The 13,110-nt window shown below is 44.2% G+C and overlaps 1 protein-coding gene across 1 annotated transcript in view; it reads right to left on the reverse strand.

Annotated features, from left to right (window-relative positions):
* The window catches only part of CDH8 (cadherin 8), a 429,973-nt gene that overhangs the window by 139,275 nt on the left and 277,588 nt on the right, over positions 1-13,110 (reverse strand). Inside the window, exon 8 of the mRNA XM_038740092.1 lies at positions 10,332-10,468. Within this exon, the coding sequence (XP_038596020.1) occupies positions 10,332-10,468 (137 nt within the window). The remainder of the gene's footprint in view (positions 1-10,331; positions 10,469-13,110) is intronic.

Genomic DNA, 13,110 nt, shown 5'->3' on the forward strand with positions numbered 1-13,110 from the left:
AAGTGGCAGAGGTAAGATCAGAGCCCAGGTCCTCTAACTCTCAGACCTGGGCTCTTTCCACTAGGCCATGCTTATGTACTCATAGAATTTTTTTATGCATCAACTCACATGCCATACTATTTAAACACTTACTGACAAAATAACTGACAGGATCATACTCTTCCACTGTCTCAGTACAGTATTCTGAACATCATAGGCACTCTATAAATATTATTGCTTTAAAGATTCTTTCAATACATGGTGCTCTTGTTCTGGCCATTGTTATCGCCATTATATAGATGGTCAAACTGAGGCCCAGAGAGGTTAAGTGACTTGCTCAAGGTCATGCAGTCAACACAGTACTAGAACCCAAGTCCTCTGACTCCACAATTGAGGCACCTTCCACTGGGCCTAAAATGTAAGCCCAGATGCCTCAGGAAAAGGATCCTCTGCCCCACCTTCTCTCCCCCAGAGACACATTGTCGGAGCCCCCTGGAGCAGAAAAAGGGGATCAGGGACCCGTGATCCACTTGGGTTCTGAGCAGAAACAGAAGTAGTTTGAATTCTAGTCATTTCTTTGCCAACATCAAGATTCAGTTAGCTTTATGGTGCCCAGGAGCTGAGACAGGGCCTTTTCTGGGAATGCAGAGAAAGGCCCGGAACACGGCCCCTAGCCAGCACAGAAGAAAAGGATCCAGCAGAATCCAGCCAAACCTTTGAAAGTCTTCCTCCAATTTGTAAAAAGGACAGGTGACAATAGCCACCTTAAGTACAAAGGAAGATGCTGAGAATGAATGAGCTAATATCTGTAATACCGAGAGGCAGTGAGGCTGTTGCCATTGCACAGAGGCAAAGACTCCTTGGTTAAAGACTCCTGGAGCAATGCTGGAGAAATTACTTCTCCACTCCTTTGTCTCAATTTCCACATTTGAAAAATGGGTCTAATAATACCTGCCCTTTACTTACCTCAGAAGGAAGCTGTGAGGATTAATGAAATGTGTGCAAAGAGCTTTAAGCTGGATAAAAAGGATATCATCATTATTATGAAATACACTAAATTCTTCCAAAGACATTTTGAGCAGAACTGGGGCCCTTTTAAGCTGTAAGATTGATGGGGCAGAATTGAGACAGTGCTCAGAAAACATAATAGGAGCAACTTTTCCTGAAGAACTGGGTTCAGTGGTGAGTACCCAATCTTAAACTGTAAATGATTCAAAATTTCAGTAGAAAAACCAAAGTCAAAGCTCCATAAATTGAGCTCAAACACTGAGGGAGGGGCTAGGTGGTGAGTCCCACTGGCAACCGAAATTCTGTCACATTTAGCCAATAATCCTGCTATTTGCTTTGCTGGCACTGTTGGTGGGTAAAAGAGCCAGAGAGATGAAGGAGACCTAGACAAATAATTCAGGTTTTTTCAATAAATCCATGCTCGAGGCTCAGCCTCTTTTAAATACCCTTAATCACCTTCTAGAAAAGTCAGTGTGTTTTACTATCCCAGTTTGCATAATAGGTGTGTGCGCGCACATGTGTGTGTGTGTGTGTGTGTGTGTGTGTGTGTGTGTGTGTAATGGAATTTGTTCAGTGCTGACTACATACTAAATGCTGTACTAAGCACTGGGATAGATTCAAGATAATCAGGTTGGACACAGTCCCTGTCCCACATGAGGCTCACAATCTAAGTAGGGAGGAGTAGGATTTAATCCCCATTTACAGATGAGGTAATTGAGGCACAAAGAAGTTAAGTGACTTGCCCAAGGTCACACTACATACGAGTGGCAGAGCTGGGTTTAGAACCCAGATCCTCTGACTCCCAGGCCCGTTTTCCTCTAGGCCACACTGCCTCAATATGTGTGTGTGTGTGTGTGCGTGTGTGTGTGCGTGTGTGTGTGTTTAAACACCCATATTCATTCATTCAATCATATTTATTCATTCATTCATTCAATCATATTTATTGAGCGCTTACTGTATGCAGAGCACTCTACTAAGAGCTTGGGAAGTACAAATTGGCAACATATAGACACGGTCCCTACCCAAAAATGGGCTCACAGTCTAGAAGGTGGATCAAGATAGAAAACCAAATAAAAAGACTACAGTGTGGTGGCTCTTGGGCATCAAGATCCTTACAAAGCTGCAAATCCATAAGGCTGTAGTGGGGTCCAGTCCCCTATATGGCTGGGAGAGCTGAATCTACCACAAGAGGCACATCCAGTGTTTTGAACTATTTTCATCAGCAATATCTCAAGCAGCTGTTGGTTCAAGGAACTGAAAATGGGAACATGCAAGCCAAAAGGGCAGAAAAAAAAATTTTAAAAATAGGGTGGAGCCTCAAGGAGCAGCATGTCCTAGTGGACAGACCACAGGCCTGGGAGTCAGAGGACCAAGGTTCTAATTCCAGCTCCGCTACTTGTCTGCTGTGTGACCTTGAGCAAGTCACTTCCCACGGAGATAGAGATTAAGACTGTGAGCCCCATGTGGGACATGGACTGAGTCCAACCTGATTAGCTTATATTTACCCCAGTGTTTAGTACAGTGCCTGGCCCATGAAAAGAACTTAACAAATACTACTGAAAAAAAAAGACTCTCAAACAACTTAGAGCAGCAGATTGGTAGAAGAACACTGCAATGAATAGACCAGCCTGGTTGGCAGCCTTAGTCTTTTCTTACTGAAGACTTCTAAACACTTCAGCCTATCCCAGTACGGAAGATTCTCCCTGCCTTCAATCATCTTGGTTGCCCTGGGTTTGCCCTCTGCTTCAATCTGCCTTTAACAAGGTGGAATGGACAAAACCTCACACAGTACAGTGCCCAAACTCTGTCTCAGATGCCCAGCATTTGTTTGATTCTATGGGGCTGCTGTCAATCAATCAATCATTAGTATTTATTGAGCACCTACTATGTGCAGAGCACGGTACTAAGCTCTTGGGAGAGTACAGTAGAGTTTGAAGACATATTTCATTTCCCCTACTCCCTCTCCCTTCTGTGTCACCCTTGCACTTCGATTTGTACTTTTTATTCACCCCACCCTCAGCCCCGCAGCACTTATCTACATAGCCGTATTTTTTCTTAATGCCTGTCTTCCCCCCGAGACTGTAAGGTACTTGTGGGCAGGAAACATGTCTACCAACTCTATTGTTTTGTACTCCCCAGTGTTTAGAACAGTGCTTTGCACATAGTAAGTACTTAATAAATGCCATCATTATTATTATTATTACTCTTCCAAGTGCTTAGTCCAGGGCTCTGCATATAGTAAAGCATTCGATAAATACCCTTGACTGATTGTTGTCTGCCAACAAGGGGTGGTTTACTGGGGGAAAACAGACACTAAAATAATTTCCAGATCAAGGGTGGAAGAAGAAGGGGATCGGGACATGAACAAGTGCTTTAAGTAATGGGGCGCAACAATGGGAAGGTGTGGGTTGGGGGAGGAAGTACAGAGGCCCCTGAAGTGTGCCCAGCTTAGGGGTGGCATTCATTCATTCATTCAATTGAATTTACTGAGTGCTTACTGTGTGCAGAGCACTGTACTAAGCACTTGGAAAGTACAATTCAGTAACAGATAGAGACAGCTTGGCACTTCTTCCAGTCCCTTGCTGTTCACCGTCGATGCCAAGCCAGGCACTGCCAGGCCAGTTTCCAATAAGCAGCCTATTTTCAGCAAAATAAAAAAAAATAACGTTTTCTCTGATAAGTCACCCCGAGTGTGTTACTTTCTGTCTTTGTAGCTTTTTATATTTCCTTTTAAATAAACAAATGTAGGTTTCTATGGTTCTCTGTGGAATTCAGTCTTTGTTTCATTGTAAAGGCAACATAATTATATTGGAAATGTGAAAAGCAGTTCAGCAGGAAATCAAATGCTTTGCTCAGTATGGATATTTTTATTTCCATAGTCACCCTGATAAGTACCAGTGGAGAGACTGTGGCTAATGTAAAACCTAATGATGGGGTTTATTTAAGGAAAAAAAAATACTTTAATAGAATTATCTATGTAAGGATGGTTGGTTCTGCTTTTGTTTTTTTTAAAGAGCAAGGGATTTTTTTTCCCTCTTGTACAAAGATGTCAGAGACATGGGGGTACCAGAAAGGAAGGGAAACCTCAAAGCCAACTGCAGCATTTGCTGACAGAAAGACAGTAAGAATTTCTTTGCATACAATTCCTCTTTTGCCAAATATCTTCTTCCTCTGCCCTCTACGCCAACCTAAAATTGCCCTCACACGGGGCACTTACCCCAGCCTTTCCACACTGAGATGGAAGAGAAGCGTTTCTCTCTGGTTTTCCTCCCTATCTTGTTGCTCTGGGGCTGAACCATAGAGCTAGACAGATTAGTTTCCCACTCGTGTTTACACCAAAGAGGGAGCACCTATTTATGTGTGACCCCCTCTAGACTGTGAGCTCATTGTGGCCTGGGATTGTCACTGTTTATTGTTGTATTGTACTTTCCCACATGTCTCAGCATCACACTTGGAAAGTTTCTAGTACTCTACCAGTTTCTACTACTGGAGGGAGAGTCCAGCAGAGGCATATCTATTCCATTCCTAGCTTGGGCAGTGGCTAGAGAGTTGAAGGCAATCTGCTACAAGTCAAAGCTCACCTGTGCTGGGCAGAAAAGGCATGGGAGAGAGTCGAGGGCAGAGACTAGAATGTACCACATGGAAGGAGGCAATGGTAAACCGCTTCCGTATTTTTACCAAAAAAACTCTATGGATACACTACCAGAACGATTGAAGGTGGCAGTGGGGATGACCTGAGAGAGATATATCCATGGCGTCGCTATCGGTCAGAGACGACTTGACGGCATAAGACAAGAGAAGACTTTCCCAAGTGCTTAGTACAGTGCTCTGCACACAGTAAGCGCTTAATAAATACGATTGAATGAATGAATGAATGGCTCTGCCATGTATCTGTTGTGTGACCCTGGGGAAGTCACTTCACTTCTCTGGGCCTCAGTTTCATCATCTGGAAAATGGGGATTAAGAGCGTGAGCCCCATGGGCGACGGGGACTGTGTCCAACCTGATTAACTTGAATCTACCCCAGTACTTTGAATGGTGCATGGCACATGGTAAGTGCTTAAGAAGTACTATTATTATTATTATTATTATTATTATTATTATTATTATTATTCTCCATGCCAGAGGTTCTCCCTCCTACTTATTCATTCATTCAATTGTATTTATTGAGCACTTACTGTGTGCAGAGCACTGTACTAAGCGCTTGGAAAGTACAAGTTGGCAACATATAGAGACAGTCCCTACCCAACAGTGGGCTCACAGTCTAGAAGAATATCAGCCATAAACATGAGGTATGCTAATGTAAAATTCCATCCATTCCAGCCCCCCTTTCATTTTCAGTTTTACCCTTTGGATTTTTAAGTAGCAGCGTGGCTCAGTGGAAAGAGCATGGGCTTTGGAGTCAGAGATCAGGGGTTCAAATCCTGGCTCTGCCAATTCTCAGCTGTGTGACTGTGGGCAAGTCACTTAACTTCTCTGTGCCTCAGTTCCTTCATCTGTAAAATGGGGATTAAGACTGTGAGCCCCACATGGGACAACCTGATCACCTTGTGTCCCCCCAGTGCTTAGAACAGTGCTTTGAACATAGTAAGTGCTTAACAAATACCATTATTGTTATTATTACTATTATTATTATTATTAAGTAACCTCCTCATCTTCTGGCATTAAGCCAGATGCCAGATGAGGAAACTATGAGGGGTTCATGAGGTAGGATAAATAGGAAATTGATTTATGGGAGACTGTCCTGGGCTGGTGATTCTGGAACAAGTGGGATTGAAGCCATTCTATAAACCCGGGTAGGCACTGTATTAGGAAACAAACATGACCAAGGGTAAGTAGTTTGTTTCTCTTCACACCTTAGAATCCGGTCGAGACTTTCTCTACAATAATGACATAAATGACATAAATGTCCATGGCATATAAAACTGCTTTTTATGAGACGCGCCATTCCAGATCTCCACCTGCCTCACACCCCACCTCGCCGCCCTCTCCTCTCTACCCAGTCTTGATGATCAGATTACTGCTCTCAACTCTACCCTTTCTACTCAGCTAGACTCGCTCGCTCCCCTTTCCCTTGGCCGCTCTCGCACCACTAACCCACAGCCCTGGATCACTGCCACTGTCCGCCTCCTTCGCTCTTATGCTCGAGCTGCCGAACGCTGCTGGCGAAAGTCTAAACACCATGCCAACCTCGTTCACTTCAAGTTTATCCTTTCCTGCCTTAACTCAGCCCTCTCTTCTGCCAGACAAAACTATTTCTCCTCCCTTATTGACACCCATGCCCATCACCCCCGCCAGCTCTTCCGTACATTCAACTCCCTTCTCAGGCCCCCGGTTCCTCCCCCTCCTCCTTCCCTCACCCCCAACGATCTGGCCTCCTACTTCATTAACAAAATTAAATCCATCAGGTCCGACCTCCCCAAAGTCTCTTCCCCCCTTTCTCCAACCCCCCGGCTCTCAACATTCTCTGCTACTCTCCCATCCTTCCCAGTGGTATCCTCAGAGGAACTCTCCTCCCTCCTCTCAAGTGCTACTCCGGCCACCTGTGCTTCTGACCCCATTCCCTCTCATCTTATGAAATCTCTCGCTCCATCCCTTCTCCCCTCCTTAACTTCCATCTTCAACCGCTCACTCTCCACTGGTTCCTTCCCCTCTGCCTTCAAACATGCCCATGTCTCTCCCATCCTAAAAAAAACCCTCTCTTGACCCCACCTCACCTTCTAGTTATCGTCCCATATCCCTCCTACCATTCCTTTCCAAACTCCTTGAACGAGTTGTCTACACGCGCTGCCTAGAATTCCTCAACAACAACTCTCTCCTCGACCCCCTCCAGTCTGGCTTCCGTCCCCTTCATTCCACGGAAACTGCGCTCTCAATGGTCACCAATGACCTCCTGCTTGCCAAATCCAACGGCTCATACTCTGTCCTAATCCTCCTCGACCTCTCAGCTGCCTTTGACACTGTGGACCACCCCCTTCTCCTCAACACGTTATCTGACCTTGGCTTCACAGACTCCGTCCTCTCCTGGTTCTCCTCTTATCTCTCCGGTCGTTCTTTCTCAGTCTCTTTTGCAGGCTCCTCCTCCCCCTCCCATCCTCTTACTGTGGGAGTTCCCCAAGGTTCAGTGCTTGGTCCCCTTCTGTTCTCAATCTACACTCACTCCCTTGGTGACCTCATTCGCTCCCACGGCTTCAACTATCACCTCTACGCTGATGACACCCAGATCTACATCTCTGCCCCTGCTCTCTCCCCCTCCCTCCAGGCTCGCATCTCCTCCTGCCTTCAGGACATCTCCATCTGGATGTCCGCCCGCCACCTAAAGCTCAACATGTCGAAGACTGAGCTCCTTGTCTTCCCTCCCAAACCTTGTCCTCTCCCTGACTTTCCCATCTCTGTTGACGGCACTACCATCCTTCCCGTCTCACAAGCCCGCAACCTTGGTGTCATCCTCGACTCCGCTCTCTCATTCACCCCTCACATCCAAGCCGTCACCAAAACCTGCCGGTCTCAGCTCCGCAACATTGCCAAGATCCGCCCTTTCCTCTCCATCCAAACCGCTACCCTGCTAATTCAAGCTCTCATCCTATCCCGTCTGGACTACTGCACTAGCCTTCTCTCTGATCTCCCATCCTCGTGTCTCTCTCCACTTCAATCCATACTTCATGCTGCTGCCCGGATTATCTTTGTCCAGAAACGCTCTGGACATATCACTCCCCTCCTCAAAAACCTCCAATGGCTACCGATCAATCTGCGCATCAGGCAGAAACTCCTCACCCTGGGCTTCAAGGCTCTCCATCACCTCGCCCCCTCCTACCTCACCTCCCTTCTCTCCTTCTACTGCCCAGCCCGCACCCTCCGCTCCTCCACCACTAATCTCCTCACTGTACCTCGCTCTCGCCTGTCCCGCCATCGACCCCCGGCCCACGTCATCCCCCGGGCCTGGAATGCCCTCCCTCTGCCCATCCGCCAAGCTAGCTCTCTTCCTCCCTTCAAGGCCCTGCTGAGAGCTCACCTCCTCCAGGAGGCCTTCCCAGATTGAGCCCCTTCTTTCCTCTCCCCCTCGTCCCCCTCTCCATCCCCCCGCCTTACCGCCTTCCCCTCCCCACAGCACCTGTATATATGTATATATGGTTGTACATATTTATTACTCTGTTTATTTATTTATTTATTTATTTTACTTGTACATTTCTATCCTACTTATTTTATTTTGTTGGTATGTTTGGTTCTGTTCTCTGTCTCCCCCTTTTAGACTGTGAGCCCACTATCGGGTAGGGACTGTCTCTATGTGATGCCAATTTGTACTTCCCAAGCGCTTAGTACAGTGCTCTGCACATAGTAAGCGCTCAATAAATACGATTGATTGATTGATTGATTGATCTGCGTTCTGGACAATGCATAATAATTGTGTCGTTAGCTAAAAGCACACTATGTGCCAAGTACTGAACTAAGCACTGGCAGTGGAAGAGGAAATCTCCCCAGACCAAGTCTCCATTCACTTGGACTTCAGAGTTCTCCTCAAGGCTGATGGCAGCATTTCTTTGCTGGATTGAATGCCAAACTGGAGTTATAGCCCACACTTACAGACATCTTTCCTCTCCTATAACCTAGACTGGCTAAAACAATGGTTGCAGCATTCAGGCTTTGTGCCAAGATTAAGCACTCCTTCAGGGCTATCAAACTGGTGTTTCTCTCCAAGATTTAACACTATTTAACTGGAAAGCATTGTTTGCATTATTGCACACAAAGCACACTGGTGGGCCATAGTAATGTATTATCTCTAACTCCAGGGAATATATTTTAGAGTCAATTATATGCTTCCTGTTCAGAAACCAATTTGGATGGCCAGCCACATGCTACTGGCTTGCTGTTCACGTTCTTATAGGAAATATTTTATACCCTTCCGAAACCTCTCATTCTCCCACGTAGGAGTGGGCATTTGTAAGCAGCCGAGAGCTCTGTTAACACATTGGTTGTCACATCCGAGGTGGGTACAGGTGGGGAGTTCAATGTGGGGAAAAGAAGCCATGGATTTGGGGATAGCGAGTATCAACGATAGGGCTTTAATTGTCTGTTAACACACGTGCATCTAAATCCCAATAGTGATAATGAGATTTACACAGTTCGGTGATGGCAGAAGAGATCTATTTCCATCTAAGTAGCCGGGGAACTCACAGCCTCTGTGAAGTGAATTTAATGTTAGTGGACAGGTAACAGCATTTCCATTCCCACTTTGTGAAAACAAATTAACTTTCTTAATATCTTTTGGGGGAGCAAAGGGGTAAAATTTAATCTGTGTTACTCTTTGTTCTACAAACCGCTGCTCTTTTAACAATTCCTCCTTCAATTGGTGGTTTCTATTGAGTGTGAAGCTCTATTCTCAGCATTTGGGAGAGTACAAGAGCATCAAGACACCCATTCCCTGCCTTCACAGAGCTCAGAGAAAGATGGACAGATCAAAACTATTCACAAATAGTGGGCAGAGAATACAATAGGAAGTCGTTCAAACTTGTTTTTTATAGGCTACAACAGTGTCTCTTTTCGGAGCTCAGGTTGTTGCTTTTACATATTCACCTTATCCAACTTATCCAACTGAGCCGTGTTGTTAAAAGATTACCAGTTAAAGTCGGATTGGAACAACTTCAACTACAAAGACCACTGTGTAAGCCAGGCACATTGAAACAAAGACAATGAAGGATTTCTTCAAGATGAATGTGAATCTTTCTGTATTCTCATCTGATCCATTTTGAGAGCCTTCAGTTGGTTCACTATGACTTGGATCTCTCTTCATGAATGAAAGGCTGAGCCGATGCTTTCCCAACCCATGATTACATATGTTTCAAATATCACTTTTGCCTTTGTTTTAGAGAATTCTTACTCAGGGATTCAGTGAGGTGTATCCGGATGACAGCATTGCATGTCTTAGAGAACGAGACATTAACTAAAACGTGGTTTATTACTAGTAAGAGATGGAGAAACGCTGGGTTCTCTTTAGGGCAGAGTAGAGTATTTCTTATTGAAGGTCAAGTTATTTAGAGGGTCACAAGGCATTTTACTCACCTGAATAGAACTTCGAGAAGCATAGGGTATATAAACCTAATACGACAATACTTAAATAACTTACATGTCTAAAATGACTCATTTTTGGTGACTGGAGCAAAATGGGGAGGAAAATCCTCTTTCCAAGATCTTCCATTAAAGCTTACTACTGTCATTAGCAAATGTAGAGTACTTTCCTAGAAAGCTTCTTAAAGTTTTGCATTCCACGATTTACAAAATTTCCCTACACAAACACACACACACACACACACACACACACACACAGATGTAGAAAGCCAGGACACTTACGGATCTCAGTAGCTATGACTGTGATGTTGTGCCACATGTTGGTTTCTCGATCTAGAGCCGTTGCCAACGTGACTCTTCCATCTTCTGCATTAATGTTGAATTGTCTCTCAAGGTCAGTGTGTCGATCAATGGAAAACCTAGAAAACGGACAATGCTTGTAATTGACCCAAATACGTTCACGTGATTCGTATATACTAAGAATGAGTTTAAGTAATCCTCCGGGAACTGCCTTTATGAATTGAGAGGCTCAATGGTATAATAATTTAGAAGACAAAATGACTGACAGGCTCAAGAAACTTAAATCATTATTGTCCAAGGAATGATTAGATGTAGATGCCACATGAAAGTCATAAACTGCCATCAGGTTCAGTAGGTAACATGTTTAAATACTGATGCTGATCAAGAGTTAATTAGACAATCCATCACATTTACTGGACAGCTGATAGAGTACCTATCACAACACATTCAACACGAGAGGAATTCGGGCCTTGAGATTGTTTTCAGAATTCTTGGAGGACGGCACCTCTCCAGAGACATCTGTGATTTGCACATAAGAAGTCCACTACAGGCATATGTTGGTGCCATCCCCGTGGATAGCAGGGGCTTAATGAGTTTCCATTTTCCAGGAAAAGATTTCAAGGAGTCAGGATTGATTGCTTAATGGATTGACAACATTGGTTTCTAACAAAAGAAACTTGATCCAACCTAGTAGTCAGAGACCCACAATGAGGAGGTTCTTTTGAATTATGCACTCCCAAAACCAGTCACTTGTATTAATAAAGGGTTGTTCCTTAAGGTGTAGGTGTATATCACCTACACAATTGGATCCTCACAACCTCCCGCAGCACTTCTGTACCTTACGCATCCCGTTATCTAAACACTTACTCAAGTACACCCCCCTTTCCCTTCCTCCTCCTATTGGCAAATTTTGTGTAACTGGGTGTCTCCCTGACTAGGTTGTAAATTCCCCAAGGGCAGGGATGGTGTCAACTAACTCTATTGGACTTTCCCAACCATTTAGTTCAGTGCTCTGCACACAGTAAGTTCCTTGAGGGCAGGGTTCATGTCTATTCACTCTAGTGTACTCTCTCAAGTGCTTGGTATAGTGTTTTGCACACAATATATTGTAAGATCCTTGCAGACAGGGGTCATGTCTATTTACTTTATTGTACTCTCTCAAACTCTTAGTACAGTGCTCTGCACAAGTATGTGTCCAGTCAATGCTGCTGCTGATGATGATGAATAAAGGGATTGCCTCTCTCTTTATTGCTTAATTGTACTTCCCAAGCACAGCACTTAGTACAGTGCTATGCACTCAGTAAGCACTCAGTAAATATGATTGAATGAATGAATGCTGGGTATTAAGACCTTTACCTCACAGAAAAAAACGGCTTTAGGGTTAATTTACTAAAATGAATAGTGAATCGTTATTGGGGATATTTTCAACTCTTACAACGTTCAAAGAGAATTCCATTTTTGCTTTACATTGGCAGCTCAGTGTCTGCAAAGTAGTGTAGGAATGAGATGGGCTCATACTGGAATTGTATGTGAAACATCTCCATGTTTGGTTCAATATTATGGAAGGGGCCCAGCCGAGGTAATCAGAAACATTTTTTTTCCAAAGTGGAGCAAATTCTAAACGATAAACAAGTGGGAAAGAGGCCTGAAATCAGGAAAGTGACTTGTTTTATTGCACCTCCATGACTTTAACACACTCAGGAATATTTTTTTTCATTTCTCAAGTTCCAGCTCATGACAGATTTTATGGGGTGTGTAATAAGAATTTATAAATTAGGCTATAAATACAGCCCTGTGGTAAGAGCGCAAGTAAGAATGCTATAATATTCTCAGATTCTACAACAGAGTGAACTTGAAGGAAAAGGAGGTTTTGTGAGAATCCAGCCGATGACTCCCAGAAGAACTGCCAGGGCTGGAGGAACCGCGGAAATATCCCTTTTGGCCCTGGTTTGAATGTGGAAAATGGGATTCTGCTTGAACTTTAATCACGTAGAGGGAGGGCTGGGTAGTGAGCTGCAGCCAAGGTTCCAGTCCACCACTGCCCAGCAGGGATAGGCAAAAGTTATTGCAAAGTCCCTCCAGCTCTGTTCTCCAGGACCAACATTTTGATGTAGTTCTTGGTTCCAAATAGAGCACTGAATGGTAGTACTTTGTTTCCTTCGAAAAGCCAAGAGGATGTGGGGAGGTTTCCTGAGATAATGTGCAGGGGCTACTTTCTGCTTCTTTGAAGACTTCGTCCAGGGGGAGAAAACATGATCATTTACGTGAAAATCCGACACTTGTAGAATGAAGGCCCAGTCTGGTCAGGATAGGTTCAAGAATGGAGTTATTATCAGAGATATTAGAGTCAAGTGATATATCTGCTGAAAAGAACAGCATATCATACAGAACTCCCATTAACATTGCGGGAAGTTACATGGGGTGAAAATTGGCTTCAAGGGTCAAATGAAATATTAATGTCTTATTTGATAGTCCTTGCACATATTCTTTGAATTCAGTGGGTTCATTTCCAAAGCCAGAATTGTGAGGTTTAGGATGATCTGGCAGTACACTGATGTCAATAGAGATTCAGCTGTGTTTATAAGTATGTATGCTCTCTCTCTCTCTCTCTCTCTCTCTCTCTCTCTCTCTCTCTCTCTCTCACACACACACACACACACACACAAACACATATTGTCATGCTGTCGTGTAGGTGTGCATGGTTTTTTGGAGTGTGCTACTGTTATTTTGCATGTTGTTGAGCTACTCTGCTTTCCATTTG

Source organism: Tachyglossus aculeatus, chromosome X1 (assembly GCF_015852505.1).
Source record: "Tachyglossus aculeatus isolate mTacAcu1 chromosome X1, mTacAcu1.pri, whole genome shotgun sequence".
Taxonomy (NCBI): Eukaryota; Metazoa; Chordata; class Mammalia; order Monotremata; family Tachyglossidae; genus Tachyglossus; species Tachyglossus aculeatus.